General features: G+C 44.5%; 2 protein-coding genes across 5 annotated transcripts in view; one reads left to right on the top strand and one right to left on the bottom strand.

The window, feature by feature from the left end:
- gtpbp6 (GTP binding protein 6 (putative)) overlaps positions 1-15,918 on the top strand; it is a 30,637-nt gene that overhangs the window by 11,652 nt on the left and 3,067 nt on the right. Inside the window, exons 5-10 of one of the 4 annotated variants that reach the window (XR_011595702.1) lie at positions 714-784; positions 1,960-2,118; positions 6,572-6,780; positions 8,919-9,067; positions 11,142-11,294; positions 11,516-12,053. Coding sequence is in view for 3 of the 4 variants with exons in the window: in XM_070892493.1 (XP_070748594.1) it covers positions 714-784; positions 1,960-2,118; positions 6,572-6,780; positions 8,919-9,067; positions 11,142-11,294; positions 11,516-11,639 (865 nt within the window). In the remaining variant the exon portion in view is untranslated. The other 3 variants (XM_070892493.1, XM_070892494.1, XM_070892495.1) reach the window with 3 other exon arrangements.
- Positions 10,755-15,918, bottom strand: part of plcxd1 (phosphatidylinositol specific phospholipase C X domain containing 1) — a 31,388-nt gene continuing 26,224 nt past the window's right edge. The window contains exons 7-8 of the mRNA XM_070892496.1: positions 14,947-15,140; positions 10,755-11,634 (exon numbers count right to left, since the gene is read on the bottom strand). Of these exons, the coding sequence (XP_070748597.1) occupies positions 11,593-11,634; positions 14,947-15,140 (236 nt within the window). The 3' untranslated portion in view covers positions 10,755-11,592. The remainder of the gene's footprint in view (positions 11,635-14,946; positions 15,141-15,918) is intronic.

Here is a 15,918-nt window from a genome sequence, read left to right as displayed (position 1 = left end):
GAAAATCGCGGTTGGAGGCTTCCTGCAGGCGAACGCCTCCGACCGAAATTTATTTTTACGAAAATACCTGGTGGTCCCGCATAGGATTGTGCTTCGAGGCCTAGTTGCATAGTCCAGCATACGGAAACATGTCTTCCAGGATCGTTTGTGTATCCTGGGATCACGTGGGCCTGGACCACCAATCACAATGTAGTATTCTCAGTCATGGTGGTGGGTTAAATTTCTTTAAACTTCTCAGATTGTGCTTTGCTGATGTGAGAGATTCCACACCAAAGTACAGCAACATTAAGTTGAATAGCATGGTACTTTAAAAAAATATATATATATGGGCAGGCTATGTGACATAACCTCACGGTGGAAGCAGGGTGGGGGGGAATGGAATCAATGTTCCCATTAAGCTGCGTGGCCGCGCAGAGGTCTGGAGGTCCCGCGCAAGCTGCTTGCCAGCTTTGCAATGGAAAAACCGCGCATGTGCGGAGATTTGAATGGGCCACGCACCCAAAGAAAATTCAAGGGAACATTAGATGAAATACACTGACTTTAAAAAAAAATGTATATATCCTTTTAAAATATGATTTTTATTTTTTACAAAACTACTATGGGCATGCTTTGCAGCAGCGTGTTCTAAACAGGACTTGTAGTAATGTAGCTACTCCTGATGGGAACCCTATGCCGTTGGTTAATTTGAATATTGTTTTCCTCTTATTTGGCAGGTCCCAGCTGAAAAATGAATTGGCCCACTTAGACCAACAAGGTGGTGGATCCAGATACATTATGGGGTCAGGTAATATTTCTACTGTGGAATTTGCTATGCTAGATTATTGCCCAATACTTCTGCACATATTTTAAGTATCAGTCAATTCTCAGCAGAAGGTTATAAACTCAGTCCCTATAGTCTCTGAGAGCGTAAACACTGTGGTGGGAAATCTTTCCCACTCTTCATGAAGGAGCTCCATTAAATCATTTAAGAATCAATCGTTCAAGCAGTAATACAGGACTAGAGAGGAACTCTAACGGCAGGTAACTGCCCTGCCTTCTCCCAGTTCACCCTGTCCTCTCCACCAACTCGGTCTGTGTTTCCCAACCGCTAATCCACCTGTTTTTGCAGAACATCTTGTTGCACATTCTCAAATCTCTTCCTTACCCCTCTGCCTTGCTATATTCCTCCCAATGTCCAAAGGCCTCATTAAAACCTTTCCGATCGTGTCTCGTTACTACTGTTTGGTTCATTTCCAACGTTGTGAAGTGCCTTGGGACACTAGGGAAGGTACTTGGGCTAAACGTGTTGAATTCGGGTCAAAAAATCGGGTGAGCTCGGATGGAGGCGAATTATTTCTTGGGCCAAAAATAAGTGTGTTCATAATCGGAAAAACTCACATTGAATTGGCATAACAATTGTGGAGGAACAAATGAAATATTTTTAAATGCTTATCATTATCTTCTGCGACACAGGCAACTGAATGTGCGTTCCACATCGATGCCGTTGGTTAGCGTAGAGGGACGAGTAAGGGCTCCCTGTGAAAGCAGCTGCCTGAGTCTCTCCGCACCTGCAGCAGGCAATTGGAGGTTTATCAGGCTAGACCCTAATTTGGGAATTTTGCTCTAATTAATCGGACTTGCTACTTAAAATCAGTACTATAGTGCAGCTTACAAAATGGATCGGTTGCGAAAAATATTCTGAAAATTAAACATTTGCTTTAAACTTAGTTCATTTATAAGGTGAAACAAGTGTTGTTTGGAACAGAATTAAATAGTTTAAAAATAGTCCAGTGCAATTTTTGTTGAGTATAAAAACAGTACGCTCGATAACATATGGAGATCGGCGGGGAAAGTGGAGTTCAGGTCGATGATCAGCCATGATCTTATTGAATGGCGGAGCTGGCCCGAGGGGCCGAATGGCCCGCTCCTGCTCCTATTTCCTATGTTCTTGCGTTAATGAGGGATTCGCATATTTTCTAGGTGAGACATTCATGGAGGTTCAGCAACGCCTCCTCAAGGAGAGGGAACTGAAGATTAGAGGGGCCTTGGAGAAGCTGAGGAGGAAACGACAGTTGCTAAGGACTCAGCGAAAACGCCGAGAGTTCCCGGTTGTTTCTGTCATGGGCTACACGAACTGCGGTGAGTTTACAGGAAACGGTGTAAATTCCGCGGTGTTTCTGAAAGGTTATTCAACGTCCATGAGGACAGCTAAAAAATCAGCACCAATTCATTGGCATATATTTTCCTCTGCCCCTGAATTTTCTCAACAAACAAAATGATGTATTTCCCACATTACAACAGTGACTACACTTCAAAAGGACTTCATTGGCACAGGAGGGCAGGAAAAAGAGTGGGAGAGAGTTAGTGATAGGGGATTCAATTGTAAGGGGAATAGATAGGCGTTTCTGCGGCCGCAACCGAGACTCCAGGATGGTATGTTGCCTCCCTGGTGCAAGGGTCAAGGATGTCTCGGAGCGGGTGCAGGGCACTCTGGAAAGGGAGGGTGAACAGCCAGTTGTCGTGGTGCACATTGGTACCAACGATATAGGTAAAAAAAGGGATGAGGTCCTACGAGACGAATTTAAGGAGCAAGGAGCTAAATTAAAACGTAGGACCTCAAAAGTAATAATCTCAGGATTGCTACCAGTGCCACGTGCTAATCAGAGTAGGAATCGCAGGATAGCTCAGATGAATACGTGGCTTGAGCAGTGGTGCAGCAGGGAGGGATTCAAATTCCTGGGGCATTGGAACCGGTTCTGGGGGAGGTGGGACCAGTACAAACCGGACGGTCTGCACCTGGGCAGGACCGGAACCAATGTCCTTGGGGGAGTGTTTGCTAGTGCTGTTGGGTAGGAGTTAAACTAATATGGCAGGGGAATGGGAACCAATGCAGGGAGACAGAGGGAAACAAAGTGGAGATAGAAGCAAAAGACAGAAAGGAGATGAGTAAAAGTGGAGGGCAGAGAAACCCAAGGCAAAAAACAAAAAGGGCCACTGTACAGCAAAATTCTAAAGGGTCAAAGTGTAATAAAAAGGCAAGCATGAAAGCTCGGTGCCTCAATGCAAGGAGTATTCGGAACCCAGGAGAGGGCTCTGAGCGAGTTAGAGTGGGTGAGAGCTCAGATGAAAAGAACACCAAGAAAGAATGCAAAAGGCAGGAGGCAACAGAGCAGAGTAGCACTGGGGTAAGTGTAAACCACAAGGTGATAGGAACGGACAGTATGTATGAATATGAATGGACTGCAGGAGGGGTCAAAACTAAAAATCATGGTTTAAAAACGAGTATTAAAACACTCTACCTAAACACACGCAGCATTCGAAATAAAGTAAATAAGTTGACGGCACAAATCATTACAAATGGGTATGATTTGGTGGCCATTACAGAAACGTGGTTGCAGGGTGGCCAAGACTGGGAATTAAACATACAGGGGTATCTGACAATTCGGAAGGATAGACAAGAAGGGAAAGGAGGTGGGGTAGCTATGTTAATAAAGAATGATATCAGGGCAGTTGTGAGAGATGATATTGGCTCTAATGAACAAAATGTTGAATCATTGTGGGTGGAGATTAGAGATAGTAAGGGGAAAAAGTCACTGGTGGGTGTAGTTTATAGGCCCCCAAATAATAACTTCACGGTGGGGCGGGCAATAATCAAGTGAATAATGGAGGCATGTGAAAAAGAAACGGCAGTAATCATGGGGGATTTTAACCTACATATCGATTGATCAAACCAAATCGCACGGGGTAGCCTTGAGGAGGAATTCATAGAATGCATACGGGATTGTTTCTTAGAACAGTATGTTACAGAACCTACAAGGGAGCAAGCTATCTTAGATCTGGTCCTGTGTAATGAGACAGGAATAATAAACGATCTCCGAGTAAAAGATCCTCTCGGAATGAGTGATCACAGTATGGTTGAATTTATAATACAGATTGAGGGTGAGGAAGTAGTGTCTCAAACGAGCGTACTATGCTTAAACAAAGGGGACAACAGTGGGATGAGGGCAGAGTTGGCTAAAGTAGACTGGAAACACAGACTAAACGGTGGCACAATTGAGGAACAGTGGAGGTCTTTTAAGGAGCTCTTTCATAGTGCTCAATAAAAATATATTCCAGTGAAAAAGAAGGGTGGTAAGAGAAGGGATAACCAGCCGTGGATAACCAAGGAAATAAAGGAGAGTATCAAAGTAAAAACCAATGCGCATAAGGTGGCCAAGGTTGGTGGGAAACGAGCAGATTGGGAAAATTTTAAACGACAGCAAAGAATGACTAAGAAAGCAATAAAGAATGGAAAGATAGATTACGAAAGTAAACTTGCGCAAAACATAAAAACAGATAGTAAAAGCTTTTACAGATATATAAAACGGAAAAGAGTGACTAAAGTAAATGTTGGTCCCTTAGAAGATGAGAAGGGGGATTTAATAATGGGAAATGTGGAAATGGCTGCGAGCTTAAACAATAATTTTGCTTCGGTCTTCACAGTGGAAGACACAAAAACCATGCCAAAAATTGCTGGTCACAGGAATGTGGGAAGGGAGGACATTGAGACAATCACTATCACTAGGGGGGTAGTGCTGGACAGGCTAATGGGACTCAAGGTAGACAAATCCCCTGGTCCTGATGAAATGCATCCTAGGGTATTAAAAGAGATGGTGGAAGTTATAGCAGATGCATTTGTTTAAATCTACCAAAATTCTCTGGACTCTGGGGAGGTACCAGCAGATTGGAAAGCAGCTAATGTAACGCCTCTGTTTAAAAAAGGGGGCAGACAAAAGGCAGGTAACTATAGGCCGGTTAGTTTAACATCTGTAGTGGGGAAAATGCTTGAAGCTATCATTAAGGAAGAAATAGCGGGACATCTAGATAGGAATAGTGCAATCAAGCAAATGCAACATGGATTCATGAAGGGGAAATCATGTTTAACTAATTTACTGGAATTCTTTGAGGATATAACGAGCATGGTGGATAGAGGTGTACCGATGGATGTGGCGTATTTAGATTTCCAAAAGGCATTCGATAAGGTGCCACACAAAAGGTTACTGCAGAAGATAAAGGTACGCGGAGTCAGAGGAAATGTATTAGCATGGATAGAGAATTGGCTAGCTAACAGAAAGCAGAGAGTCGGGATAAATGGGTCCCTTTCTGGTTAGAAATCGGTGGTTAGTGGTGTGCCACAGGGATTGGTGCTGGGACCACAACTGTTTACAATATACATTGATGACCTGGAAGAGGGGACAGAGTGTAGTGAAACAAAATTTGCAGATGACACAAAGATTAGTGGGAAAGCGGGTTGTGTAGAGGACACAGAGAGGCTGCAAAGAGATTTGGATAGGTTAAGCGAATGGGCTAAGGTTTGGCAGATGGAATACAATGTCGGAAAATGTGAGGTCATCCACCTTGGGAAAAAAAAACAGTAAAACGGAATATTATTTGAATGGGGAGAAATTACAACATGCTGCGGTGCAGAGGGACCTGGGGGTCCTTGTGCATGAATCCCAAAAATTTAGTTTGCAGATGCAGCAGGTAATCAGGAAGGCGAATGGAATGTTGGCCTTCATTGCGAGAGGGATGGAGTACAAAAGCAGGGAGGTCCTGCTGCAACTGTATAGGGTATTGGTGAGGCCGCACCTGGAGTACTCCGTGCAGTTTTGGTCACCTTTCTTAAGGAAGGATATACTAGCTTTGGAGGGAGTACAGAGACGATTCACAAAGCTGATTCCGGAGATGAGGGGGTTACCTTATGATGATAGATTGAGTAGACTGGGTCTTTACTCATTGGAGTTCAGAAGGATGAGGGATGATCTTATAGAAACATTTAAAATAATGAAAGGGATAGTCAAGATAGAGGCAGAGAGGTTGATTCCACTGGTCGGGGAGACTAGAACTAGGGGGCGCAGCCTCAAAATACGGGGGAGCCAATTTAAAACCTCTTCTCCCAGAGGGTTGTGAATCTGTGGAATTCTCTGTCCAAGGAAGCAGTTGAGGCTAGCTCATTGAATGTATTCAAATCACAGATAGATAGATTTTTAACCAATAAGGGAATTAAGGGTTACGGGGAGCGGGCGGGTAAGTGTAGCTGAGTCCACGGCCAGATCAGCCATGATCTTGTTGAATGGCGGAGCAGGCTCGAGGGGCTAGATGGCCTACTCCTGTTCCTAATTCTTATATTCTTATGTTCTAAAGCGCTTTGAGACGTCTGCTGGTCGTAAAAGGCACTATATAAATGCAAGTCTTTCTTTCTTGTAACATAGGGAAACATTATTCATTAATAATGAATGGAGAGGTGTACATGCTTCTCCTTGTGTCTCATCACGAGCATCAAAATAGTAATTCTTCTCTTCACCAACACTCCCCTATAGCACAACTTAAAAATTCAGTGCCTATGCAAAGGCAACTCAAGTTGGAGTAAACATTTCTGTGAAGGACGCTGAGGCATTTTTATACGTAATCGATGCTGAATAACAGTATGTTCTTGTACACACCAGAGGATAACCAGAGGGTCATTTTTAGCACAGAGGCAAAGGTAGATGCTGGGACACGGTGTAAACCATAATCTATTTCACATCTGGTGCATTTCATGTCTTCAATTCAGGCAAAACCACCCTGATCAAAACCCTGACTGGAGACGTGGGCCTTCACCCGAGAGATCAGCTGTTTGCTACACTTGATGTTACCGCTCACGCTGGCTTGATGCCAAGCCGCATGATGGTCCTTTACGTCGATACCATTGGATTTCTCTCGCAGCTTCCCCACAGATTAATTGAATCCTTCTCAGCGACTCTGGAGGATGTGGCGTATTCAGTAAGTTGTTTTTATTGCTATGTTTTCTGTTACATTTGGTTCCTACATACATAGGTCAGTATTATTTTTAAAAAGCCATGGAATTCTAACTATTCCCCGGGTCCTGTGTTTTAGCTCAGTTGATTAAGTTAGTGACGAGCTGAGCCAAATAGACCAAGGAAGTCCCAGGTGGGTCTCAGGTTGACCTTAAGGCGCTACTTGTGGCTCAACGCCTGGATTGGAGAAAGAAGCACGGGATTGCTCCCCAGCAACTCCTGCTAGAAGTGCATGTGTGGAGCTCAAATGAGAAAGGATCGGGGTTGGCTATGATGGCCTTGCATGTCCTTGCCCACTTCACAAAGCATTTCCCCACTCGAGCCCAGTTAGCAACCTGCTCACCACCAATGCTGCCTTTAAGCTGCGTGGCCGCACAGTGCTCTTGGGGTCCCGCAAAGCTGGCTCACTGGATTTAAAATTCGTGTCCTTGTACACAAATCTCTGAAAGTTAACGTACAGGTACAGCAAGCAATTAAGAAAGCAAATGGTTTGTTGGCCTTTATTACAAGAGGATTTGAGTATAAGCGTAAAGATGCCTCACTGCAACTATATAGGGCCCTGGTGACACCGCACCTGGAGTATTGTGTGCAGTTTTGGTCTCCTTACCCAAGGAAGGATATACTTGCCATTGAGGGCGTGCAACGAATATTCACCAGACTGATTCCTGGGATGGGGGGGGATTGTCCTATGAGAGATTGAGTAGACTAGGCCTATATTCTCTAGAGTTTAGAAGAATGAGAGGTGATCTTATTGAAACAGACAAAATTCTTACAGGGCTTGACAGGGTAGATGCAGGGAGGATGTTTCCCCGGGCTGAGGAGTCTAGAACCAGGGGTCACAGTCTCAGACTCAGGGGTTGGCCATTTAGGACTGAGATGAGGAGAAACATCTTCACTCAGAGGGTGGTGAATCTTTGGAATTCTCTACCCAGAGAGCTGTGGAGGCTCTGTCGTTGAGTGTATTCAAGACAGAGATCGATAGATTTTTGGCTACTAAGGGAATCGAGGGATATGGAGACAGTGCAGGAAAGTGGCGGAACAGGCTTGAGGGGCTGAATGGCGTACTCTTGCTCCTAATTCTTACGTTCTTAAATGGGAAAAAAAAGCGCACATGCGTGGAATTTTGAATGAGCCGCGTAACCCCCCAAGAAAGAAAGGGAACACTGCTCACCACGAAGAGCAGTGCAGGTGGGCTCACCTTCCAGTGAACTGGTGGGCCTTATAGTACAAGTGAGATAAGGGTCACTTTAAGCCGACTCGCTGGACAGGAAACTAATGGAGAGTACAATCGGGCGAGGTGTAAAACCAGTCCTGCACCCAATCCCAATGGGTGGGTTTGGTTAAAAGTCCCCCCATGGAGTTTGCTGCAAGGAGTTTCCTGCACTTTATCAGCAGGCACACCGATTCTGTCATCATGCAGCATATTCCAATTTCAGTACACCCGAAAGTAACGCCTAATGACGAATGGGAATTAATCAAAATACAGTAACAATTTGGTCTCTACATTGGCCTAGAAACTCTAACTACTAATCTCCACCACGAGCAAAATCTGCTTGCTATTTTGCATCTTATCAACAATTTTTGCAAAAAGCCATATATTTTTCCACCACTGACGTTCAACTCAAAGTACATTCTTAAAATGTTCATATTGAGTTCGTTCACAGTTAGAATGTTGCGTCCAATTCCGGGTATCTACTTTAGAAGGGATGTCAAGGCCATGGAAAGGGTACAGAAGATTCACTAAGATGATACGAGAGATGAGAGGCTTTAGATATGAGGAGAGATTTGAGAACCTGGAGCTCTTTATTAGAACAAAGAAGATTAAGAGGAGATATAATAGTGGTATTCAGAATTATGAAAGGTTTTAATAAGGTAAATAGGGAAAAGCTATTTCCATTGGTCGATGGGTCGGTAACTGGAGGGCCGAATGGAAATAGCTTGTAATATTTTATGATTCTAGATTTAGTGGCAATAAACTTGAGGGTGTTTGTTATAGGTAAGTAATGGAGACAAAAAATCAGCAGTTGTATGACCTTAGTTCACGTAAACATTATTAACGTCTGCATTATTTCCCCCCCCCACTCTGCCTCTATCTGTATCGAGGATGTAATAGTTCATGTCAGGGACATCAGTCACCCCGAAACCACCAACCAGAAAGTGAACGTATTGAACGTCCTCAGGAATCTCCAGCTCTCAAACCAACTCTTGGATTCGATTATTGAAGTGCACAATAAGATCGATCTTGTGGACGGGTATGAACATTGTAACTTTCACGTATACCACACAGCATGCGTGAATGCACACATGCTTCTAACCTAGAGATTTCTTGCCTCTCTGTTTTAACAAAAATCCTCATATGAAAGTGTACATAGTTTTAAACCAGTGTTTAAAAAAAAAGGACTTGCTTTCATGACCTCAGGACAACCCAAAGCATTTTACAGCCGATGAAGTACTTTTGGAGTTTAGTCACTGTTGTAATGCAGTAAACATGGCAGCCAATTCACGCACAGCAAGCTCCCACAAACAGCAATGTAATAATGACCAGACAATCTGTTTCGGTGATGTTGATTGAGTGATAAATATTGGCCAGGGCACCGGGATTAACTCCCCTGCTCTTCTTCGAAATAGTGCCATGGGATATTTTACATCCTGAGAGCAGACGAGGCCTCAGTTTAACGTCTCGTCCGAAAGATGGCACCTCCGACAGTGCAGCACTCCCTCAGCACTGCACAGGAGTGTCAGCCTAGATTTTTGTGCTCAAGTCTCTAGAGTGGGACTTAAACCCACAACCTTCTGACTCAGGCGAGAGTGCTACCCACTGAGCCACAGCTGACAGACTAATGTAATGTAAAATGATAATGATACATTTGTTTTAAAAATGGTACGATAGAAATTTTGTGTATCAATAGTTAATGGTACCTTTTAGCAATGCCAGTGGTCATTGGGTACCCATCCAGCCATACAGAGCAAGCAGACCAAGTTGAACCCCTGATCTGTCCTAAGATAGTTCATCTAAGCAAGGGCAACATTGACCTCAGCACCTCTGCTCTAAGGAATGGAAAAATTAGCCCGAGTACCTGATGTTGACTGCTGACTAATGGTCTCTCTGCAAGGAACAAACTGGAAATACATGGCAGGTGAAGACACAATCGAGCTTGGCAGTGATGACTCTTGTAATCAAAAATAGCACCATCTAAGCTGCCGTGGTGAATAGCCACTTGGTTGAGGTACCACTGGTCCCACATGAGGAATCATTCCCCACCTTCCCGAGAATAGGATTGCGGGGGAAAAGTTAAGGGACACTTGAGAGACAAGAACAAAAGGCTGTCTTGATATCAAAAGGTTGCTCTTGATAAATCTAAAAAGGTCCCTAACTTAATTCAGTTGCCGGCTGCAGTAGCCTAGTTGTACTGGGCTAGCAATTTGGAGGTCGTGAATTCAAATCCCACCATGGCAAGTTGTGAAATTGGATTTAATAAATCTGGTGATTTGTGAGCTAGCATGAGAAAAAATGCTAGCTTGTTGTTAGGGAACCTTTCGACCCCTACCCTGCTCTGGCCTGCATGTGGCTCCAGTCCCTCATAATTTGGGGGCGATTTTAATCCGACTTGCTCAGCGGGTAGGCAATTAAAATCACCCTGACTCTTGCCTGTCTGAAAGCCACCATGATCGCAACATCTGCAATTTTAACCTGCTCTCCTGAGCAGGCAGCACGGACATGTGCCCGGAGCCAATGGGGTCCTTCTTTACATGTACATGTTGTGGCCTGATGACATCATTGAGACCCGACTATAATTTTAACTTGGGCCTGAGCAGGTAATCTACCTGGAGTTAAAATCGGGGTCCATTTGGTTGACTCTTAATGCCCTCAAGGAAATAAATACTGCCATTATTCCAAGAATAAATGACAAAAGACTTGACCTGTTGGGTATAAGCAATATTACTTTATTTCTCACTACTTGAAACTGTCAGTTAAAAACTAGAAATGAAAACCTTTGCAAGTTTATCTCTTTTTCTTTCTCAGTCAGGTAACCTGAAATATCGCTTCTCTTCCTTTCTCCCTCCCACCGCCATTAGCCTTATTTTGTGAGTGCATGAATCTGACTTCCAATGGCCCTATAAAGAGCAGATTATATAGCCATTGGAGCAATCACAAAATAGGTTCAGATGAAGAAGGCCACTTGACCTTCTAGAACAACAACCCTTCTCATCACTGTCTCTTAAATGACTCCAATGTTACTCTGTCAGCCATCCATCCTATCAACTGATTCCAGGTCTTGATCAGGCTCTGTGTAAAGGTCATTTTTCCCCCCCCCCTTCTTAAAGATATCAACCCACAGACCCAAACACCGTCGCAGTTTCAGCCCTTCATGGATTTGGCATTGATGAACTGAAAACGAAAATCGAGGAGGCAGTTTTGCGAGCGACAGGAAAACTCATCCTCACTATTGCAGTAAATTTGGCCGGGCCTCAACTGAGGTAAGAAGGAAGTCTGGGTGCACGCAGAACTTGCACAAACGCGTGGCTTTTAAGTGAATCTCATTCTTATCAAAGTGGAGGTTAGTTTACAAGACAATTTTTAAACAGTTAATTCCTATTGAACAAATGAGGCCTGGAGGGGTGGTTTCTGACGGGCAAATGGGCAGAAAGGTCAGTTTAAAGATGCTGACGAGTAACGCTGTTGCTTTTGATCATTCCAGCTGGTTGTACAAGGAGGCCACTGTGCAGGGAGTGGATGTTTTGCCAGAAGATGGTGCAGCCAACGTGAGGGTGATCATCAGCAGCTCGGCTTATGGGAAATACAAGAAGCTGTTCCAGCCTTGAAGAAAAAGAAATGACTTTCCATTGCTGAGGATTTTACTCTTTTTCTCCGGCTCCCCTCCCCGAGAGAGAATTGATACAATAGCACCTACTTGCATCTCTTCATGAACAGCTCCAAAATACTTCACAGGCAGCGAATTATTTTTGAAGTGCAGCAATCATTATTCTGTAGGCAAACATAGCCAGTTTGCACACAGCAAGACTCCACTCACAGCAACGAGATGAACAACCAGCTTGTTCTTTTGGTGGTTTTCATTGCGGGAAGAATGATGACCAGGATGCGGAAAGAATGCCCAGCTTTTTCCAAGGAATCTTGAATCACTGGGACAGGCAGACAGAACCTCAGTTTGTCTCATCCAAAGGATGAAACTTTCTTTCAAAAAATATATATCAAGAATGCAGTGACACTTTGATAAGGTCAATAAAGAAATCCTGATGGTGTTCCACAAAGGGCACCGATATAATGTGCCTAAAGCTTAAATGTTGTTTATTTTACTATATTTATATAGAGCTAAAACATTTCTTATTGAAATAGTTCTCTTGTGACAGTGAGAATGTCAGAATTGGCTAGAGAAATACAATGGGCCAAGATTCCTGCCCCTGATCATCATCCAATGATGCCTGCTGAAGATGATGTGTGCACACACGTGGGCGTTGGGTAAGGAAGGTACTGTACCCTGATGTGATGCTCCCCACAATCGCTTAATCTTCCAGCAATGTTCCCCCGTAAGCCATGCTGCCTCCTGCACAGCCTGCCTCCCCCAATGTCCGGCCCATTCAAATTTTTACGCATGTGAGGTATCTACAATGTAAAAGCCGGTGAGCAGCCTGCACGGGATCTCTCTCACCGCGGCATGGCCATTCACGCACCTGAGCGGAAAATCTGTCTCCCAGGAATAACTGCCTGCGCTGATATGTGAAGAATCCTGGTGTGGCCAGACTGTTGGGTTCTCCTACATTCCCAGTACAGGATAAGAAAATAACATCATTCATCGTCTTCGGGAGAATAGGGATAAGAGGAGAAATTTGGAGAGGGGAAAACATGGCCAATAGAAAATAGGTGCAGGAGCAGGCCATTCGGCCCTTCGAGCCTGCACCACCATTCAATATGATCATGGCTGATCATGCAACCTCTACCCCTTTCCTGCTTTCTCTCCATACCCCCTGATCCCTTTAGCCATAAGGGCCACATCTAACTTCCTTTTGAATATATCTAACGAACTAGCCTCAACAACTCTCTGTGGTAGAGAATTCCACAGGTTCACAATTCTCTGGGTGAAGTTTCTCCTCATCTCGGTCCTAAATGGCTTACCCCTTATCCTTGAACTATGACCCCTGGTTCTGGACTTCCCCAACATCGGGAACATGCTTCCTGCATCTAATCTGTCCAATCCCATCAGAATGTTTCTATGAGATCCCCTCTCATTCTTCTAAATTCCAGTGAATATAAGCCTAGTCTATCCAGTCTTTCTTCATATGTAAAGTTCTACACAGTCTTCCGTGTTCTCCAGCACGGACAGTGGATGAGTACATGAGTTTTATTTTTTTGAAAGGCCTATTGTGAATTGATATTATTTGTGATGGTTACAAACATGTACAGCAGCATAGCAAGTATATTTTCAGATTGTGCACGTCATTACAGATCAGGTACTCGTGAGTCTGCAGAGTGGAGATAATGACTGTTGAATACTGTAACTATTCCTTGACTAGAAGGGCCGAATGGCCTACTCCTGCACCTATTTTCTATGTTTCTATGTTTCTGTTTATCGATACATCATTCATCGCAGATAACATGGAGGGAAGAGGGTGTTGCCTTTAACAAGTATAATGAAAAGCTCGTGGCCTGATTCTGCACTCAGAGGGGTCACCACGTTCGTTGGGAGCACAGCTTGGGGAAAGAACTACAACATTGTTGCACCAATGATGTGTTTTAGTGACATTAGGATAACTGTTTGCCAGAACAACAGCATTAATAACCCCCCTCTTCCCCCTCCCGCTGCTTTTTTTCAAATAATGAGCAGCGGTGTTTGGTTTAACAGCTCATCGAAAGTCTGCACACAGTGAGGTCTCACAAACAGCAAGTGAGATAAATCGCCTGATGCTGCACAGTACGCAAGGCATCATCACCCAACCACATCATTGCCCGGGAGGCCAATGGCCACATTTATTTCACCTTACACTGTGCACCCTGACTGCCACGTGATGCACCAGGTTGGCACCTCCTCATACCAGCTCCATAAAGCATCCCTTTCACACTCAACACTATTGTGGGGGGTACCCTTATGTCTCACCATTCACTACAACTCACTAAGGCACTTCCAAAGGTGTCCACAATTCAATCCCAAGAATGCAAAGTGCTGAAAATAAAGATTTCAATGTTTGACAATACATCAACATTAACTGTACATGAACATTGGCTAAAGAACCTTTGTGTGTTGTTAGTTGGTATGATTGGACATGGATGAGGGTGAGTGGGAGGGGTGCCCAGTGAAATGGGGAACTGATAATGTAGATAGAGAGGGATGGATGGCGGTAAGGTAAGTAGGTGTGAGAAAGGATGTGCAGGGGTAGAGTAAGGGAGGCAGAGTGATGGGGATGTGATGAGTGGCACAGCAGGATGAGGTTGAGTTTGGCTTTGCAGTAATGTTTTATGATCTACTGAGATCATTGAAAGGTTTGCGCCCCTGCAGCCTGGTCCTCCTGACCACATCCCTGCTTGTTCCCTCCTGTGCAAGGTGCATCCAGGCTGCGTTTGTGTCCTGTGGAGGTCCCTTCTACCCATGAGAAGGGAAGAGGACCTCCCTGCAAACTGTGACTCATTCCATAAGCATCTGGAGGGAGTCATGAGAAAGCCTGGTGCAGCCGTGCGCCTTTGTGCAGTGTTTGTCAGTGTTTGCAGCAGCTCAATGCTGCAGAACACTGACAGCACAACTGTCAAAACAATTGTAGGCAGGGTCCCTTTAAGAAAACTAGCTGACCACGCGTCATCAAATGATGTAATCAGACTGGCTTCCTCTTAATTGGCCGGGAAGCCCGCAGAGCGGGCTTAACAATCCCCATCAACGGAAGATTCGGGAGAGAGAGCGGGCTCGGGTCCCGATCCCGCTGCGGCCCTAGAGTGGGAAATTGAACCTGCAATCTACAGTCTTAGTGGTAGTGCTGTCATCTCTAAGCCAAGATAACACTTGATGACCCTTTACAGCTTTCCCATGAAGAGATCAAATATCCCTTCAATATATATTTTTTTATAAACCTGCCAATTTCATTCTTTTTAAATCAGTTTGTTATTGAGAGCAAGTACAGCAGGTACCAGGTAGCCAGCTCCTACGAAATCTCCAGCAATTATATTAAAACAGTGCTTTCCAGGTCCTGGGTCCTGCTTCTTAATCCAGTCACTCAAATACGGGTAATTAGGAAAAGTCAGTCTCTTCAAAGAGCTCCGGAGGTGAGTCACAATATACCACCAATCTTCAGTCAAGTTCATGCCAGCCACAAAAAATCCATCTGTAAAGGAAAAACAAAGCAACTGGGATTATGATGATATTCTGTAACAAATATTCCAAAACATTGACCCCTTTTAAGCATAAACCTGAGCTTCCAGTTGCTTGCCATTTTTATTTTCCGTCCCTCTCTGGCCTCGGGCTCCTATATTGTTCTAATGAAGCTCGACAGAAACTCAAGGAGAAGTACCTCATCTTTTGGTACATTGATGACTGTATCGTTGCCTTTTTCTGCTCTCTCCCTGAACTGGAAAATTTCATTCACTTTGCTTCCAATTTCCATCCTTCCCGCACCTTCACATATCCCTGACTCTTCCCTCCTTTCCTCGACTTCTCTGTCTCCATTTCTCGGGATGAGCTATCGACCAACATCCACTATAAGCCCACTGACTCCCACAGCTACCTGCACTACACCTACTCCCACCCTGCTTCCTGTAAGGACTCTATTCCATTCTCCTAGTTTCTCCATCTCCGTCGCATCTGTTCCGATGATGCCACCTTCCATACTAGTGCTTCCAATATGTCTTCCTTTTTCCTCAACCGAGGATTCCCCTTTACCGTGGTTGACATGGCCCTCGACTGTGTCCGTCCATTTCCCGCACTTCTGCTCTCACCCCTTCCCTTCCCTCCCAGAATGACAATAGCGTTCCTCTTGTCCTCACCCTTCACCCCACCAGCCTCCTCGTTCAACGGACCATCCTCCTCCACCTCCAGCATGATCCCACCACCAAATACATCGTCCCCTCCCCTTCCCTTTCAGCCTTCCAAAGGGATTGTTCCCT

The sequence above is a fragment of the Pristiophorus japonicus genome, chromosome 10 (genome assembly GCF_044704955.1).
Source record: "Pristiophorus japonicus isolate sPriJap1 chromosome 10, sPriJap1.hap1, whole genome shotgun sequence".
In the NCBI taxonomy this organism is placed as follows: Eukaryota; Metazoa; Chordata; class Chondrichthyes; family Pristiophoridae; genus Pristiophorus; species Pristiophorus japonicus.
The sequence above is the reverse complement of the archived record's forward strand: the minus strand, read 5'-3'. Positions and strand labels throughout refer to the sequence as shown.